General features: G+C 41.8%; 1 protein-coding gene across 2 annotated transcripts in view; it reads right to left on the reverse strand.

The window, feature by feature from the left end:
* The window catches only part of eml5 (EMAP like 5), a 54,949-nt gene that overhangs the window by 31,110 nt on the left and 9,130 nt on the right, over positions 1–14,709 (reverse strand). Inside the window, exons 3-17 of one of the 2 annotated variants that reach the window (XM_084915054.1) lie at positions 12,492–12,590; positions 12,041–12,109; positions 8,659–8,844; positions 7,961–8,096; positions 7,727–7,750; positions 6,302–6,503; positions 5,914–6,051; positions 5,538–5,794; positions 5,035–5,247; positions 4,782–4,949; positions 2,301–2,407; positions 2,098–2,216; positions 1,786–1,972; positions 1,528–1,633; positions 1,050–1,143 (exon numbers count right to left, since the gene is read on the reverse strand). In XM_084915054.1, coding sequence (XP_084771180.1) covers positions 1,050–1,143; positions 1,528–1,633; positions 1,786–1,972; positions 2,098–2,216; positions 2,301–2,407; positions 4,782–4,949; positions 5,035–5,247; positions 5,538–5,794; positions 5,914–6,051; positions 6,302–6,503; positions 7,727–7,750; positions 7,961–8,096; positions 8,659–8,844; positions 12,041–12,109; positions 12,492–12,590 — 2,105 coding nt within the window. The remainder of the gene's footprint in view (positions 1–1,049; positions 1,144–1,527; positions 1,634–1,785; positions 1,973–2,097; positions 2,217–2,300; positions 2,408–4,781; positions 4,950–5,034; positions 5,248–5,537; positions 5,795–5,913; positions 6,052–6,301; positions 6,504–7,726; positions 7,751–7,960; positions 8,097–8,658; positions 8,845–12,040; positions 12,110–12,491; positions 12,591–14,709) is intronic. The other variant, XM_084915055.1, reaches the window with a different exon arrangement.

Raw genomic sequence — 14,709 nt, forward strand, 5'->3', positions numbered from 1 at the left:
CTCCAGTGAGAGCCTGGCAAGCAGCACGCAGGAGAGCAACCCGCAATGCACCGCTCCCAAGTAGCCACAGGGTCTTTCACTGGAGTAAATACTAAATACGAACATCAAGTAGGATGAGCAACAAAACAAAAGCAGAGATATTTCGGGATGCGGATGCTTTCCTGTTAGTTATTTCTGGTGCCTTCGGCTTTTTAGAACTGGAAATCTTGGCATATCTTTTTGGAGAAAGTGACATCTTTAATGCTCTAAATAAATTCATAATTCAGGTCTGGTAATCTAATTCATTTGTATCAAGCCTGGTGAATGAATAATTATGTGTTGTTCATATACATCATATATAGGGATTAGTTGTACCACGGTAATGATGGAAACCAGAGTATCATGCTTGTCTTGGATACTCAAGTCTTCAGTTATCTGATGCATTTTTAAAATGCAGACTTCAGTCTGTCGACTGTAGTCTTTATTGTTCAGTTTGTTTCAGGCATCGTAAGACATATGATTGTTTTCGCTACTTGCTTGTTACCACTTCTCCTTTTCATTGCTTGATTGTTTTAGCAATCCATTTGCTTTTATGTACGTTTTGCACCTTGGGAAACAGGGTACAACTAAAAAGACTGTCTTCTAATTCATTTTCCAAACACGTTTCCTTGTGCAAATAGCGTCTGACATATCAAGCAGCTCAAACTCACCAGGATCTCATCTACGCAGCTCCTGGTATACGAGTTAAAAGTAATTCTCTTTGATTATGGATCTACAGCCAAGGCCCTGGGGCATACTCATGCTCTAGCCATTCAGAGTCAGGCAGGCTTTACGTCTACAGAGGAGCCGCCATGTAATCTAAAAGGTAATTCCCTTTTTCTCCTCTGTTCTATCAATCACATTGTCAGCCTTGCAAAGCAAAGTGGCTTCAATTTAGCTCTCATCTATAAATGTCCATATTTAAAGCAAAAGTGCTCAAACAATCTGTAGAATTAACAGGGAGGTTTGTCAAAGCTCTCCTGAAAGACCACCCTGCAGATGTGCAAATGCTGTAATAAAACTGTACTGACCGCATGGCAGAGAGCTTCTCCCCTTTTCTCCAGTCCCATAGCACAATGGTGTGATTGTCATCCAGGCCCACAGAGGCCAGCCGTTTGCCATCCGCTGTGGATGGAAAAGTCAGTCTGTGAGTGAAGTTTGGCTCTTATTAGCAACATGAAAGCACCATGGCGGGTTTGATCTACAGCAGGTGATTCACTGACTATGACATACAGATCACCACCATGCCTCTATCTGTGGCCAATTAGGGATAGTCAGATGCACAGTTCCCCCTTGATGCTGTCAGACTGCTGCGACTAAAAGACAGCAGAATAAGGTTCTTCACTGCTGCCTGAAAAACTGGTGACTTGCAAATTTACCTATTTCTTTTATGTGTGAAATTACTTTTTTGTTTCCCTGTTAAAACAGGATGTCTAAAATAATTTGTTAGTATTAAAAGCATGTCTAGGTTAGATACGTGTAGTTTGACAAAGCAAGACTGTGTGTTACCTGAAAAGTCCAAAGCACACACTCCGAGCTGGTGGAACCCCTTCAAAACAGACATGGGTTTTAACATTTCTGTGTCCCATATGTGGATGGAGGAATCTCTGCCAACCTGGGTAAACAAAAAACATACAAATATCACAAATCTACCAAGTGAACCCCTTTGGATCAGATATAGCTCAGCTGAAAGGTTTTTAAAGGCTTTCAAAGGGTCCATAAACCCCCAAAACCTTGAATATTTTATGTTAGGAGTCTAACGGCTACCTGGCCTGTAGCTACAAAATCCTTTAGGGGGTGCAAAGCCAGACAGAGGATGTCATCATCATGGCCCATGTAGAAACGCTGCGTATTCTGTTGTCTGTTGTACACAACCCCTACAGCAGCAACATGGTACACTATCTCCCCAGTCTGGGTATAGAACAGGTTGCTCCTGCAATCATACCCCCTGTAGCTGCAAACAAAAAAAGGGGTAGGGGGTGAGGGGGCTTTATTTAATCACCATGCATGAAGAGACTTCTCTAGCTGAAATTCTTCTAATGCTGGGATGGTGTGGGATTATGCAATTTCCGAGCCTACCCATGAATGAAGTGCAGCTTTACTCCACTCCCTGGTGCTCTTTCTCTCTTCTTCATAGCTGTTGCTCGATGTTTCTCCTTGCACTGCTCTTTGAGCTGAGGTAGATCTTCTTTATAAACCTGAATGCATGTGGAAAAGTGTTCACATACTGCTTGTTTCACAGTAATATTTTCCCAGGAGATGCTTTTGATTTTAACACAAACCTGTCGTCTATATGTGAGCTGCGTCTCCTGCTCAATTTCCGAGTCCATCTCAGGTACGTCTGACTGATCAGAGTCTGACTCTTCGCTGTTAGAGTCTGCCAGTATCTCTGTAGGTAGAAACAAGGTTACATTACAGCTTGCCAGAAAATTCCCCCCGCTTCTAAATCAGAAAAATATCCTACTACAAACCTTCATCCTGTTTCAGTGGGAGTCAGGGTCAGTCATGTAATAACACTACGACATCTCCTATTTATTAGACTGTCCTGCTTCACAGTGACAACAGTGAAGAAAAATGTACAATAATGCTGATGCAGCACAGTAAAGCCGTGCCAAGACATGGCAATAAGCAGAACTGGCAGCTAAGGGCGGCTACTCACAAGATCCATTAGGAAAATTAAAAGGAAAGGCAGTTAGTATGTGGTTTAATTTCAGAGAGCACAAGGCAGTCTGTCTCTGGAAAAAATATGACTTGGGAACGACAATGCAATTATACTTTCCAAGGTTCATTCACTTTTATTGGATTTGTCTTAATTAATGTGATAGCCGTTCCTTTGCAGAGCTTTATAGAAATGACGGTTTGCTAAAAAAAAAAAAAAGTTCCAAGAAGAAAGAAAATCTAGTACATTGCTCTCTCGTGGGTTAGCACATCAAGTTCATGAGGTTAGAGTGAGGAGTATACTAATTGTGTGACAAAAAACTACATTCATAAAACCCATTATTGGTAGGAATGACATATATGGTGATAAATCTTTTTTTAATGATCTGAATTTAGCAAAGGCAATGTTTAAGTCAGACAAACAGTCATAGCTTCACACTTTTTTCTGAAGCATTTAGGAAAATCAGATGAGAAAATGGATACCACTTCCATGTACTGTATGTGCATATGGAGCTACAGCCAAGAGGGTCAATAGTTCACATAAAGACGACATAAAGACTGGAAGATCAAAGAAAGTTAACCTGGCTCTTGCCTAGGCACTAGACAAACTACGTGCCCAACAATGTCCACAACAACTCCAAAATCTAGTTCAGTTGATTAGTGTGAGCACTAGGTACTGTATCCTAGCATGATTAGGTGAACCTTAAGCCCAGTCGGCTTACAAAGGTGGCCCCAAGCATGGCTCAGTTAGACTTGCGCACTATCAGCACAGTCAACAACAGCTGGATCCCTAAATATCCCTATAATCAGTAATTAATGGCTCTATAACGCATTTGAGAGAACAAAATAACAATGCTTCAAAAATCTCCCCAATTAAGCCACAAAATGCATAAAATCATGGACCATGGTGCTTGTCAAGAGTGTTTTTCAAAAGCTTGTGTGCATAAAAGAGAGAGAGAGAGAACTGAAGATGCTAGGTCAAAATGAAGTGTGCTTAGCCCTGATTAATAAATCCAGTGTGAGTGAGGCTAGCCAGAGAGTAAAGGCAATTATGTTACAATTAAGCGTAGCATGACCACATTGTGAGACAAAAACTCCCCAACTAAGCTGTTTCGTTTTGCTGTCTGCAAGAAAAAAAAGATCCTGGACAAGCCCCCAATTTTTCACAAACTGGCGAAAAGCAAATGACAAGTAGTCTACACAATACATTCACTTAAATAAGTTGGAAAATCACAAAATTAAACAAATGTTGTTCGAAGCTAGTAATATCAGCACATGTGCCGTGGAGTTGTTAGGCATAAACGCAAACGGAATCAAATGAATTCATTGGCCAGTTGTAATGGGTCGAAACACTAAGGTGAGCTGCATTAGCTGAACACCTTGGGAAGTTAACCTATTGACCTCCAAGACAGGCTAGGACCACAGGAAGACAGTGGGAGGAGTGTTGCAGCAGTATTTTTTGACAGAGCCAAGCCAAATAATCTCTCTTTTCCCAGCGTTTTTTTGAAAGCAAAGTAATAACCTCCTGCCTCCATTTTTTTTTATACCACAAAGACAAGAAAGTGGTATCACAGACTGTTATCACAGCAGACATTTGGAGTAGGAAAAGCACAGGCAGAATTAATGATGGCACAGGTCCATTAAGTATCCTAGTAAGCCATTACTGTAAACCAGCATGTACAAGAGTAGGAACTCCCATAAGTGGAATTCAGCCATCAATAATATATCTGTGCTTTCCCTTCGATAACTTTTAAAAATGTCTGTCATGAGACTAAGGGCTTTTGTGTAACTCTCCGTAAAATGAAAATGAACAGTGCGTAAGACAGAATTTGCTGTACACAGTATTCCTCCTGTTTGAAGAGGAGATTGAGTAGACATCCGGCTTCCACACTCAGACTAATTTGATGTCTTGTTGGCAGGAGCCACTGATTTTATGAAATAAGTAATAGCCGTAATGCAAGTCATCACCTACATTAAAATGTAACGCTGCAATATTCCTTAATGGATTGATCAGAAGTAAAACCTACAGTTCTGAAGGACATAAAGCGCCACATTACAGTAAGTACAGTGATGCAAATAAAGCCAGAGTGAGGGCAATACTGTACCTTGAGGTGCTATATGCAGAGCTTCTTTAGACTTTCTTTCGGGAACAAACTTCCACTGGAACACTGAGTGATCAGCACCCCCGATAGTTACTACCCACTGGTAGTCATGTGACCATCTAGCATTAGTTATGTGAGCCGAGTGGCCTAAATACTTTTTAAATTTTGCACCTGAAATCAAGAGACAATGCATTAGAAAAAGAGTATAAAGTTTTACCTAAATGCCATTTTTGTGATAAAATGAGATAGTCTTTACCTTTTTTTACACATGGATATCGCAAAAGTTTGACTAATCCATAGTCATCAGCAGTTACTAAGACTTGGTTGTTAAAGTTGGCGTCCACAGAGTTTATGTCATTGATGTCCGAGTATTTGGGCCATATTCCATTAACCTCAGGGCCCAAAACACATGTCCACGTAGCCCACTGTACCAACTTCAGCTCTTCCCTATTGGTGACCTCCTTCCCACCTCAACAAAAGAGAGCAACATTTTATCTCACAAAGCAGCATCTTTAGTAAATAACCTGGTAGTTCTGTAGGATTTTTCTATATTTTGTTTGACCGATCAACATCATACAGAAATTTATTTAATGCACTTTATTTTTTGTGTTTTATTGATCACACACATGCACTCTCAATTTGAAATCTTGTTCAAGGATGCTTCAAAATGCCGATTGGAGACCAACCTGCCAGTAAGCAGATGAGCTACTCTATCTCCTAAGTCACAGTGTATACTGCAGTCTATATTCCTGTACTTACTTGGCATCCTGTAGAAGAGCCTCCTGCCGCTGCCATCATTTGTCTGCAGATACTTGCTATCTGTGGACCAGTCCATATGGGTGATGAAGCTGGTGGAGCCAATGCACTCACCCACTTTCTTGTACCTCTGCACCACACCATAGATATCCACCGAGTTATCATTTGAGCCTACAGCCAAGTGGGCCCCATCGGGGGAGTACTTCAGCTCATGGATGGCCTCCTTCCTGTCCTTGATGTGCACCACCTCAGTCATGTCTCTGGAGGGAAGCAGAGGAATGTATTAGCTAATGGACACCAAATAATGCAACCTCTTCATTTAGAGGAGATTTATAGCTAGATCTAAATTTTCCATCCAACTTTCGAATTGTATACCCACCTGACTCTTAGAACAGTGAATGAGCCATCCTTCATCCCCAGTGCCAGGTGAATACCATCAGTACTTACAGCTGCACAGCGGATAGGCTCCTCCATGTTACAGCGAGCTATCAGCGCATGATCTATAAGGCTCCATATCCTGTACAGACATAACAGCAGGAAAAATGCAGAATGAATGAAATGAATGAAAAATGAAATTGAAGAGTCAATGATATTTGGCCTTTTTCCTGTGATACATTAACTTTACAACCGGACCCAGGCAGTTCCAATTACTCCAAAAGATCAACATCATTACAAATCTAACTTGTATTGGAGTGGAGGGGACTAACTTTTTACACACAAATTGCATGCATGAGTTAATACTGCACAAACGGAAGCTGAAGCTTTACCTGACTGAGCGGTCATCACTTCCAGTCATAGCTAGAGGCTTCGTTGGGTGCACAGCCAGCGCCCAAAGCTCTCCCTCACAGTGGCCCTGCATTATGAGGAAGGGCTTGTTGCGATCGTGGACCACAATCTCAAAGATCTCACTGTCCTGTGTGCCCACTAGGATGTGATCTCCTCGCCAGCATACGCTACGCACTGACAGCCCTGTCAGAAACACAAATGGTAAACATAACCAAAAATGAAACGAAATAACACGCAAACATGAAAGCAGACAGACATTTGCCACTTATAAAAGGCAGCCGTTATTAAAGACGCAACAGGGATAATAAAAACAGGAGGTGATAATAGCCATCTGCAAGCTAGGACGGAGATTTTAACAAGAAATACAAGGATGGCACATGTTTTCAAGCTGATTTGCAACTGACTTTTGGTAATACAGCAAGTATAGGATGGAGGATGCAAATGCTCTTTACATACAGTACTGTACAAAAGTTTCAGCCACTTTTGATGTTTGGTTTCTTAGTCATCAGAGAGGCAGTCCTTGAGTCATTTTGCAGCATCACAATGGCCTCAAACAAACAGGCAGAATCATCAAGAACTATCTTCAGCAACTCAAAGGTGAGGCCCACACAGAGCCCTGACCTTAACATACTGAAGTCAGTCTGGGATTACATAACTAGACAGAAGACACTGAGACATGAATGAATGAATGGAAAAAATGTGACGACTTCTCCACGATGCTCGGAACAGCTCACTGAAGATGACTTTAGGATAAAGATTGATCCTATTTAGTCTTTTATTTGTTTTCTTCATTTTGCATGGATTAATTGCTTTTTTCAAATAAACCTTCTGTGCTTTGTTAAACACGTTAATTAAATCCGGCGCTTTCTTCTCAGTTCTGCTTTTTTTTTTTATGACAGATCAGCTGATGTACTGCTGCATTATTAGCTGGTGATTGTGTTTCTGTATCATTAAGCAAGAGAAAAACATGAATTATAAATTATAACATATTCCTTTAAAGGGCATTTCAGCCTAAATTTGGAAATAAATTCAGTTGAGTGAGAAAGTTTAATTGATCATGGTGTCTGAGTTTGTAAAACACATATTTAAAAACTGCAAAATCAGTAGGTTGAGAGCAGGTGTTGAGTTCTCCACATGCTGACATTTGAATGTTATTCAGTTGTTTTTGGACACTTTGGGAACTAAACTGAATAAAAACACTTTCTAGGCTATTATTGGTAGCATCACCAATTTACTGTATGAGCTTAAAACGTTTGCACAGAACTGTAGAAGACGTCTGTATACAGCGCAAAAATTGCAACAGTGCTTGAACTTACTAACAACAAGAGGAACAGCAGAACAAATGTGGAGACTGCTACAAACAGACTGACATGGTTGTTAACTCCGCCCTCAATGACATTACCCACCTCGGCTATTTTCACCTCTAGCTACTGTTAGGTCCAAGATTAAAAGTAAAGGAAATGGGAAAAAATAGAGAGCAAGAAGAAAATGTTAGAAAATTAATTAAAAAAATATATAATATAAAGAATGCCTTTTAAAAAAATCCAGATGTATTTGTTCATTCACACTGTTGTTTAAATTTTAACCTGCAACATTTCTGTACCCAAATTAATGGGAAAAAAGAGCAAATTTGACATCACCTTTATATCCTTGGTCTGTTTCCCTGAGATCAATGACAGTAATTGGTTTGAAGTTGAGATCCCACAGCCGGACGCAGCCGTCTCGGCCCCCGGTGGCAAAGCCCTCTTCACAGGCATTCATGCTGAAAATCCCTGACTGGAGGAAATGACAGGCTGTCAGTGAGGATCTGCACAGTAAATGAGCAACGACAGAACCAGCCTCAGCTACAAACTCCATAGTGCTGCTCCTCAGCCAGGCATTTGTTGAACAAGGCTTTTGCAATTACAAACTGGCTACAGCGGCCTCGAGATAAAACCAAACTGAGAAAAGGAAGTTGTCATGTTTGCTTTTATTATAGCTTAAGTGGAAAGCTCTACTGATGCCCTTGTTTGTCTGGTCTGCCCCTGTTCAACCTCTAGTAAGATATTTGGTCATCCAAAAAGCAGGAATGGACATGTACTGTAGTTATTATCCCCTCCCCCATTCGCCTATCCCCCCTCACCCAGCTGTTGATCCCATAGATATCATTTAATCCTGTGGAGGAAAAGGCTGATCCTTTTCTACAGAGCAGAATCAAATAAATCCAGCGAGCATAGCTATGAACCCCGTTAAGTTTACTAGATGCTTTTACTTTAGTTCTGCTCTGTATGTACCTGCAGGTGTGCAGGCAAAACCCGCCTGAGCGAAAGACCACAATGCACCCTGATTACACACTTACCCCATGAGCACCCTGCACCGTCCTCATCAGGTTAATCCCTTTCCACACGTAGATGTCACCGTTCAAGGCACCTGAATAGGTGACTTCGTCCTTGGCACAAGCAAGGCAGAGGATTGTTTGGAGATCCCCCGTTTTGCCAAAAACACCACGTTTGGGCGTGAGAGCATTACCGCATAAGCTCCAGAACTGCAAACACAAACAGAAAGAGTGGAAGAGTATGGTGGCTAATAATCCCCTGTGTAATCCTGTCCTGAAACGGCAAAGGCACAATTACGCAGTATTTGGGACCAAATACGTGTGTTTTGGCACACACGTACAACCACCATTAAAAAACACACACACGCACACAGACCTTGAAAGAAAAGTCAAACTCAAAATACCTAATTCCACACCTCACCCCAAGTCTCTGTATGCCATACTGGGTACTCTTGCTGGGGGGTGGGGGCTGTGTTGTAATCACCTGATCAGCATCCACAGACACATGCACATACACGCATGCTCATGATTTATGAACAAGGTCATTGGGATGCACAGGCATGGCCTCGTCTGAGGGCGAAATCCATCAAACGGAGGGGGAGAGAGTGAAAATGAGACGCTCTGTCTGCATGGAGATGAGATCACAGGGACAAAGCTCAGGAAAGGCGTCTCGAATACTGAGACACAGCCATCGTCACGTGAAACCGAGACACTCCTCACCGGCAGGCGGCAGAAAAATGACACGCTGACAGCCTATTTTCTGCTTCACCTGATCATGTGTTTGACAGCTGCTTCGTATTCAAACCTATAGCTTGACTCAAAATGGATATTTGTGTTTCGGACAATGCATGAATGATTGCACAGCAGCTTGATAGGGACTAACAGGATAAACAAATGAGCTCTTTGAAAGTGACAGCTTGTCACACCCTCACTAACACCCATTGCCCTGACTGATAGAGCTGTTGCGCTCTAAGAGGAGGGACTGATTATCATAGACAAGCATCGCAGATGCCATCAGTCATTTAAGGCTTGCACACACCGTACTAGAACAGGACTTTTCTAGTCTTGAGCTCTTCACTGAGATTTCAGGGAGCATTTGCGAGTTAGGGAGCTTTTGTGGTTTCGTTGAAGGTTAAACAGTGGAAATCATAAATGTGTGACGAATACTGGGACACACAGGTGAAAGTGTGTCAAGTGCTGGGTTTGGTAAGGGTTCGTGGGAGGGGGCTTTGTCGTACAGCCTGTTGCCGAAGCAGTGGGGATGGATGCGGCGTGACTGCACAGACCTCCCTGCCCGCAACTGATAAGGCAGCGAGACACAGGCGCTGGCTAATCCCTTTGCTGCAGAATTACCAAGAGAGAACTGGATGCTGGAGAGGTTTATGATGAGGCCATGAGCAGCAGAGAAAGGCACACAGGGGTAGGGACAACACGGAGGAAAGGTCCCTGAAAATAAGACTCCTCTGAGTCAAAATCAAGTCTTGGCAATGACACTTTTGAGCGAGCTCCTCCTCTTAGCACAGGATTAGTAGTATGTCGTTAGCTCCACCATCACCCCAAGGGAAAACTTTTAAGTGTAATTAACATAGAAAGGTCAGTCATTCATTATCTACTGCACTGCACGACCCTGTACGCCCTGCATCCCACTCACAATTCCCCCTCTTGCCCAAATACAGTGACCCTAAATGTTGCTGCTGCACTAACAGAGGTCAACTATTTGGCAGCCTGCTGTAAGGACAGCTAACTGACCTGAACTCAAGCCGACCTCTGTGGCTTTGTGGCTTTCAGATGACCAAAACACAAAAACAACACCTCTCTCACTAGCTGTTTTCATCATGTACCCTTGACATTTTACTAACCGTGAGTTGTGGATATATTTTATGCTGTTCTAGGCACGTGAGTCTGCTTCTATTTATATCTGAGTGGTGTGATAATGTGTTGAGATTATTATATGCTATGAACACCATGTGAGTGAGATCACCATGTGGGTTTAAAATACACAAGTGAGTTGGTAGTTGACTCCAGACAAATAAAAACTTTGAAATTATGAAATTATCATGTTATGTACACAGGTTTAAGGTTGGTGGCCAACCTATGGTTCTGATTCCCAACCAGGGGCTTTTGTAAAATGATTTGCTGGAAATGATCTGGAAAAATTAGGTAACTTTTCTGAGTTTCTTTTAATGTTAAGATGTTTTTCCTCATAAATGACCCAGTCATTTGGCGTCACAGGCAGTTAATGCTTTGTTGTGAGAAGTCAAACAGCTGGGAGAAACTGGGTGACAACACACAAAACATAAATGTACAACAGTCTTCGAAAAAGCTGGATAAGTGGGGTATATGTTTATGAATTCAAAACACAAAGTGATGAGTAGCTGCATGTGGAGGAAAGCGTCCCCACCACAGAGGTGGTGTTTTCCTCCTCCCTGCTAGTGAGTGGATTACTGGGGCTAAATCTCCTGTATGCTCTGAGTGCTATAATCACGGAACGAAAACAGGCCAGGGGAGCAGATGTCACATGGTCTGCAGGGTGAAGGGCTGGGGAATTATGTGGGACAATTGCTGGATTGCCTTGGCATCAGACAACCCGAAGGGGTGAAAGGAGATGAGGAGGACGGGGAAGGACCAAAGGATTCTGCAAAGACTGGGGGGGTTGGGTGCAGCAGTTTCTGCATCGAAGCAGTTGAGGAAGAGTTCAGGGGGTAATTGCTACGAGAGAACGTTACACACCGAGAAAAACGTACAGTAGGTTAACCCCCCGACCTCACACCCCCTCTCGACTGCATTGCCCACTTAAGCGTGCCTGAATACTTAGCCTTGCAGAGCCAGAGGGTACATTTCCTATCTGAGCGTGATTCATTCTTTTCCCAATGTTTTGGAAATGAGCCTCCTCTGAACACTACAACTACACATCCCAAGGGACGGCTTGGCGAAGACAGACAACCTGCATCAACTCATTGAAGATTTATGAGCGCCACTCTTGAAAAGAGTGATAGAGATAGGCCTGGAAAGGGAAGTGAGCACAGCTGCAGTTTGTAGAGCGGAGGGCTTTTATAGAGTTGAATGGGGATTTTGAAAGGGGGAGCTGAGTAGCAGAGTCACGGTCTTCAACAAAAAAAAAAGAAGAAAAAGAAACATTTTACTCTCTGCAGTGCAGATTACTACAAATTTGAGAGAAGAGAGAGAGTGAGTCTTTGCCTGTCCTACTTATGTTAAGTGCCTTATAGCCATGAAATAAAACGAATTTGCATAGATCTATTTTAAGGCTTTGATGTGGCCATGACGATAAAGCGGGGAAAACCGAGGCGCCATGAAAACTTCTAAAAATCATAATCTGTTTTCATATATTGTGCAAGCCTGAGCCATCTATAGTACACCGCATAAAACGACCAGGAAATGGCTGTACCTTGATATGTTTGACACCGCAGCTTACGAGCTTGTTCGGCTGGTACAAATCCCACGATATGTCAAATATCTGCAGGGAGAAAACACACAATGCATTAAATACCACAACATCCACCTTCAAGTCTGGACTTTTAATAATCACATTCGCTGCAGGAGGAGGAAATTAAAAGGGAAAAAAAAGTGTGTGGTGTGTCTGTGTGTGTTTACCCTGCCTGTGTTATAACGTGTGTGGGCTGAATTAGAAAACAACAGCTGCCTGTATTTCATCTTTTTTAAATTCCTTTTCATTAGACGTACACCCTCTCCGATGGACTCTGGAAGGCTTACAATCAATCAGGCCTAACTTGTTTATGTCCCTGTTGGGCAGGTGCTCCATCCTGCATTTATAGCTAATTGAGGCGGTCAATACAGAGCTTGTGACAGAGGAGCAAGGGGAGGAGGAAAGTGTTTACCCTGTCTGTATGACCGGGAGCGGCTGCCAGAACCTTCCCTCTCCTCCAGTCCCACACACAGATTGTGTTTTTCGAGTCCAAACCCACAGACACCAAACACTGTAAAGAGAGCAAAGAAAAACAGAGACATCACAGACTCTCACTAATAACCGCAAAACAAACTTAGCTAGATCCACTGCAGCATGGTAGGTCACAGTGAAAGGGCTAATAATGGCTACAGAGCAGAAGAGAACAGTTGTCCAGCCTGTGGCGCTTCCAGTGAGCACATTTGAGTGCTTTTGCTGGAGGAGCCACCTATAGCCGACTGAGTGAGTAGGCAGCGGCAGCAGTGGAGCAGAAGAGAAGAGAGCAACTCTCATGGAAATCCTTCACTACTCCGCTGCTTGGTTTACATCTTCGATGCAGTGCTGAATCAGTGTTTGGCTATGGACAGAAGTCTCTGGTGAGGCATTTGCACAGTTTTAACTGAATTTGAAAAGCCAGTGTTTTAATGATGAGCAAAGAGGCCCCGAGTGTTGAAACCCAGTGGAACCGTGCAGATGAAGGCGGCTGAGATGTGCATTCAAACTCAAGTAATGTTTTAGCAGCGGTAGTGGCGTAGCTCTAGGGATGTTTTGTCGACGGGTCTCGCTCAGCAGTTATTAGATGAATCTCTGTGAATAGTTGTACAGATATTCATTCATAACAATAAAAACCTAGAATGATTTGGGTTTTTTTGATCATCAAAGGTTTTGGTGCTATTGGAGCCTTTTTGGCAAGGATCCCTTCACAACACTAACACAAATTTTGCTGGTTTGGGGTTAATGAGACTTAACAACATGGACTGAGGCAAACATTTTATCATTTTAAAATAGTTCTTATTGGTATGGACGGTGATTAAATTAGTTTTTTTTAAATACTGTAACTCAATCCCTTTTTTTGGGACATAGTTCAAAATCCTTTATGCACAAATATCTGGTATTAATGATATTTTAAAGAATCTATAAGTTCATAAATGTTATAGCATGCTAGCATGCTAAAGTAAGACGGCTAAGATGGTTAACATTATACCAGCTATATTTCCCCATATTAATACTGGAAAGATGTCAGCATACAAAGATTGCTGGCTGTTGCTAGGTAAAACTGGTAGCAAGGAGGTATACAGCGCTGTCCCAAACAACTTTATGGTTGCTGCAAGAACGCTGTGATCACACGTAGATTGCATAAAAAGACACAGACTTGTCTTGTGGAGAATTTTTAATCAAATAATTTGACACTCCTACTAATATTAATAATGATACTGTTAATTAATGAGTGTCTTTGTGTTAGATTATATGGCTCCAGCTTGCTAACTTGTTTGCTGTACTTTCTACTCCACCCTTCCTTAAATATAGTGATTTCTGGCTCCAAAAAACATTCCAACATGCCAAAATGCTAATAGTGTGACTGTGAGGCAAAATCACTATTTTAGTTGAGCAACTAAAACTGACACACAGTTACGTCTTAGTCTCTCAGGCATGTCAGATGTTATGACATAATCATAAAGTCTAGCAACCACTAACCCAGGCCTAAAATCTATAGCATTTATACATTTATGTATAAAACCTTAAAAACTAATTGTGTGATTTTTTTTCATCAAAAAAGTATCTAATTTATATCCACAAAATGATGTGTTATATATTATGAAATCATCACATCACCTAGCAACCACCTAAAATCTCAAATCACAGATGAAACCACATAATAATTGTTTGCAAAAACCCTTGATCACAGCATAATCTGGCATGCAGAAATTGTCTAAAACAGAATAAAAGAGTCATCAAGAGTAATATCAGTAGTGCTGTAATATCTCAGAGAGAAGGAAGTGTCAAATATCAGTGTACTTTTTTTATATTGCTATAATAGATGGACAGGGTAATGGCACCAGGGATTTATTCTAGATTGCTCTGAGTTCAGCTCTCACTTCCTCTGATCCAGGAAGGGGGAGCGATGGAGGGTAAATAGAGCTGCTAAACTAATAAGCGATGGATTTTTCTCTGGCTTTAAAAACTGTCACCTTTCATCTAAGTCCCCAGCTCATGACCCGAGCAGGAAAGTAACACAGGGTCATATTCCTTCCCAGAAAAATGTAGGATGTTAAAGTCCACTTTGAAAGCTTTAATTTAATTTAATTGCCAGGTCTCTCTTGGAAATGAGATTTTTAATCTCAATGAGATTTTTTACCTGGATAAATAAAGGA

The sequence above is a fragment of the Perissodus microlepis genome, chromosome 19 (genome assembly GCF_051167445.1).
Source record: "Perissodus microlepis isolate ML-2025 ecotype Zambia chromosome 19, ASM5116744v1, whole genome shotgun sequence".
NCBI lineage: Eukaryota > Metazoa > Chordata > Actinopteri > Cichliformes > Cichlidae > Perissodus > Perissodus microlepis.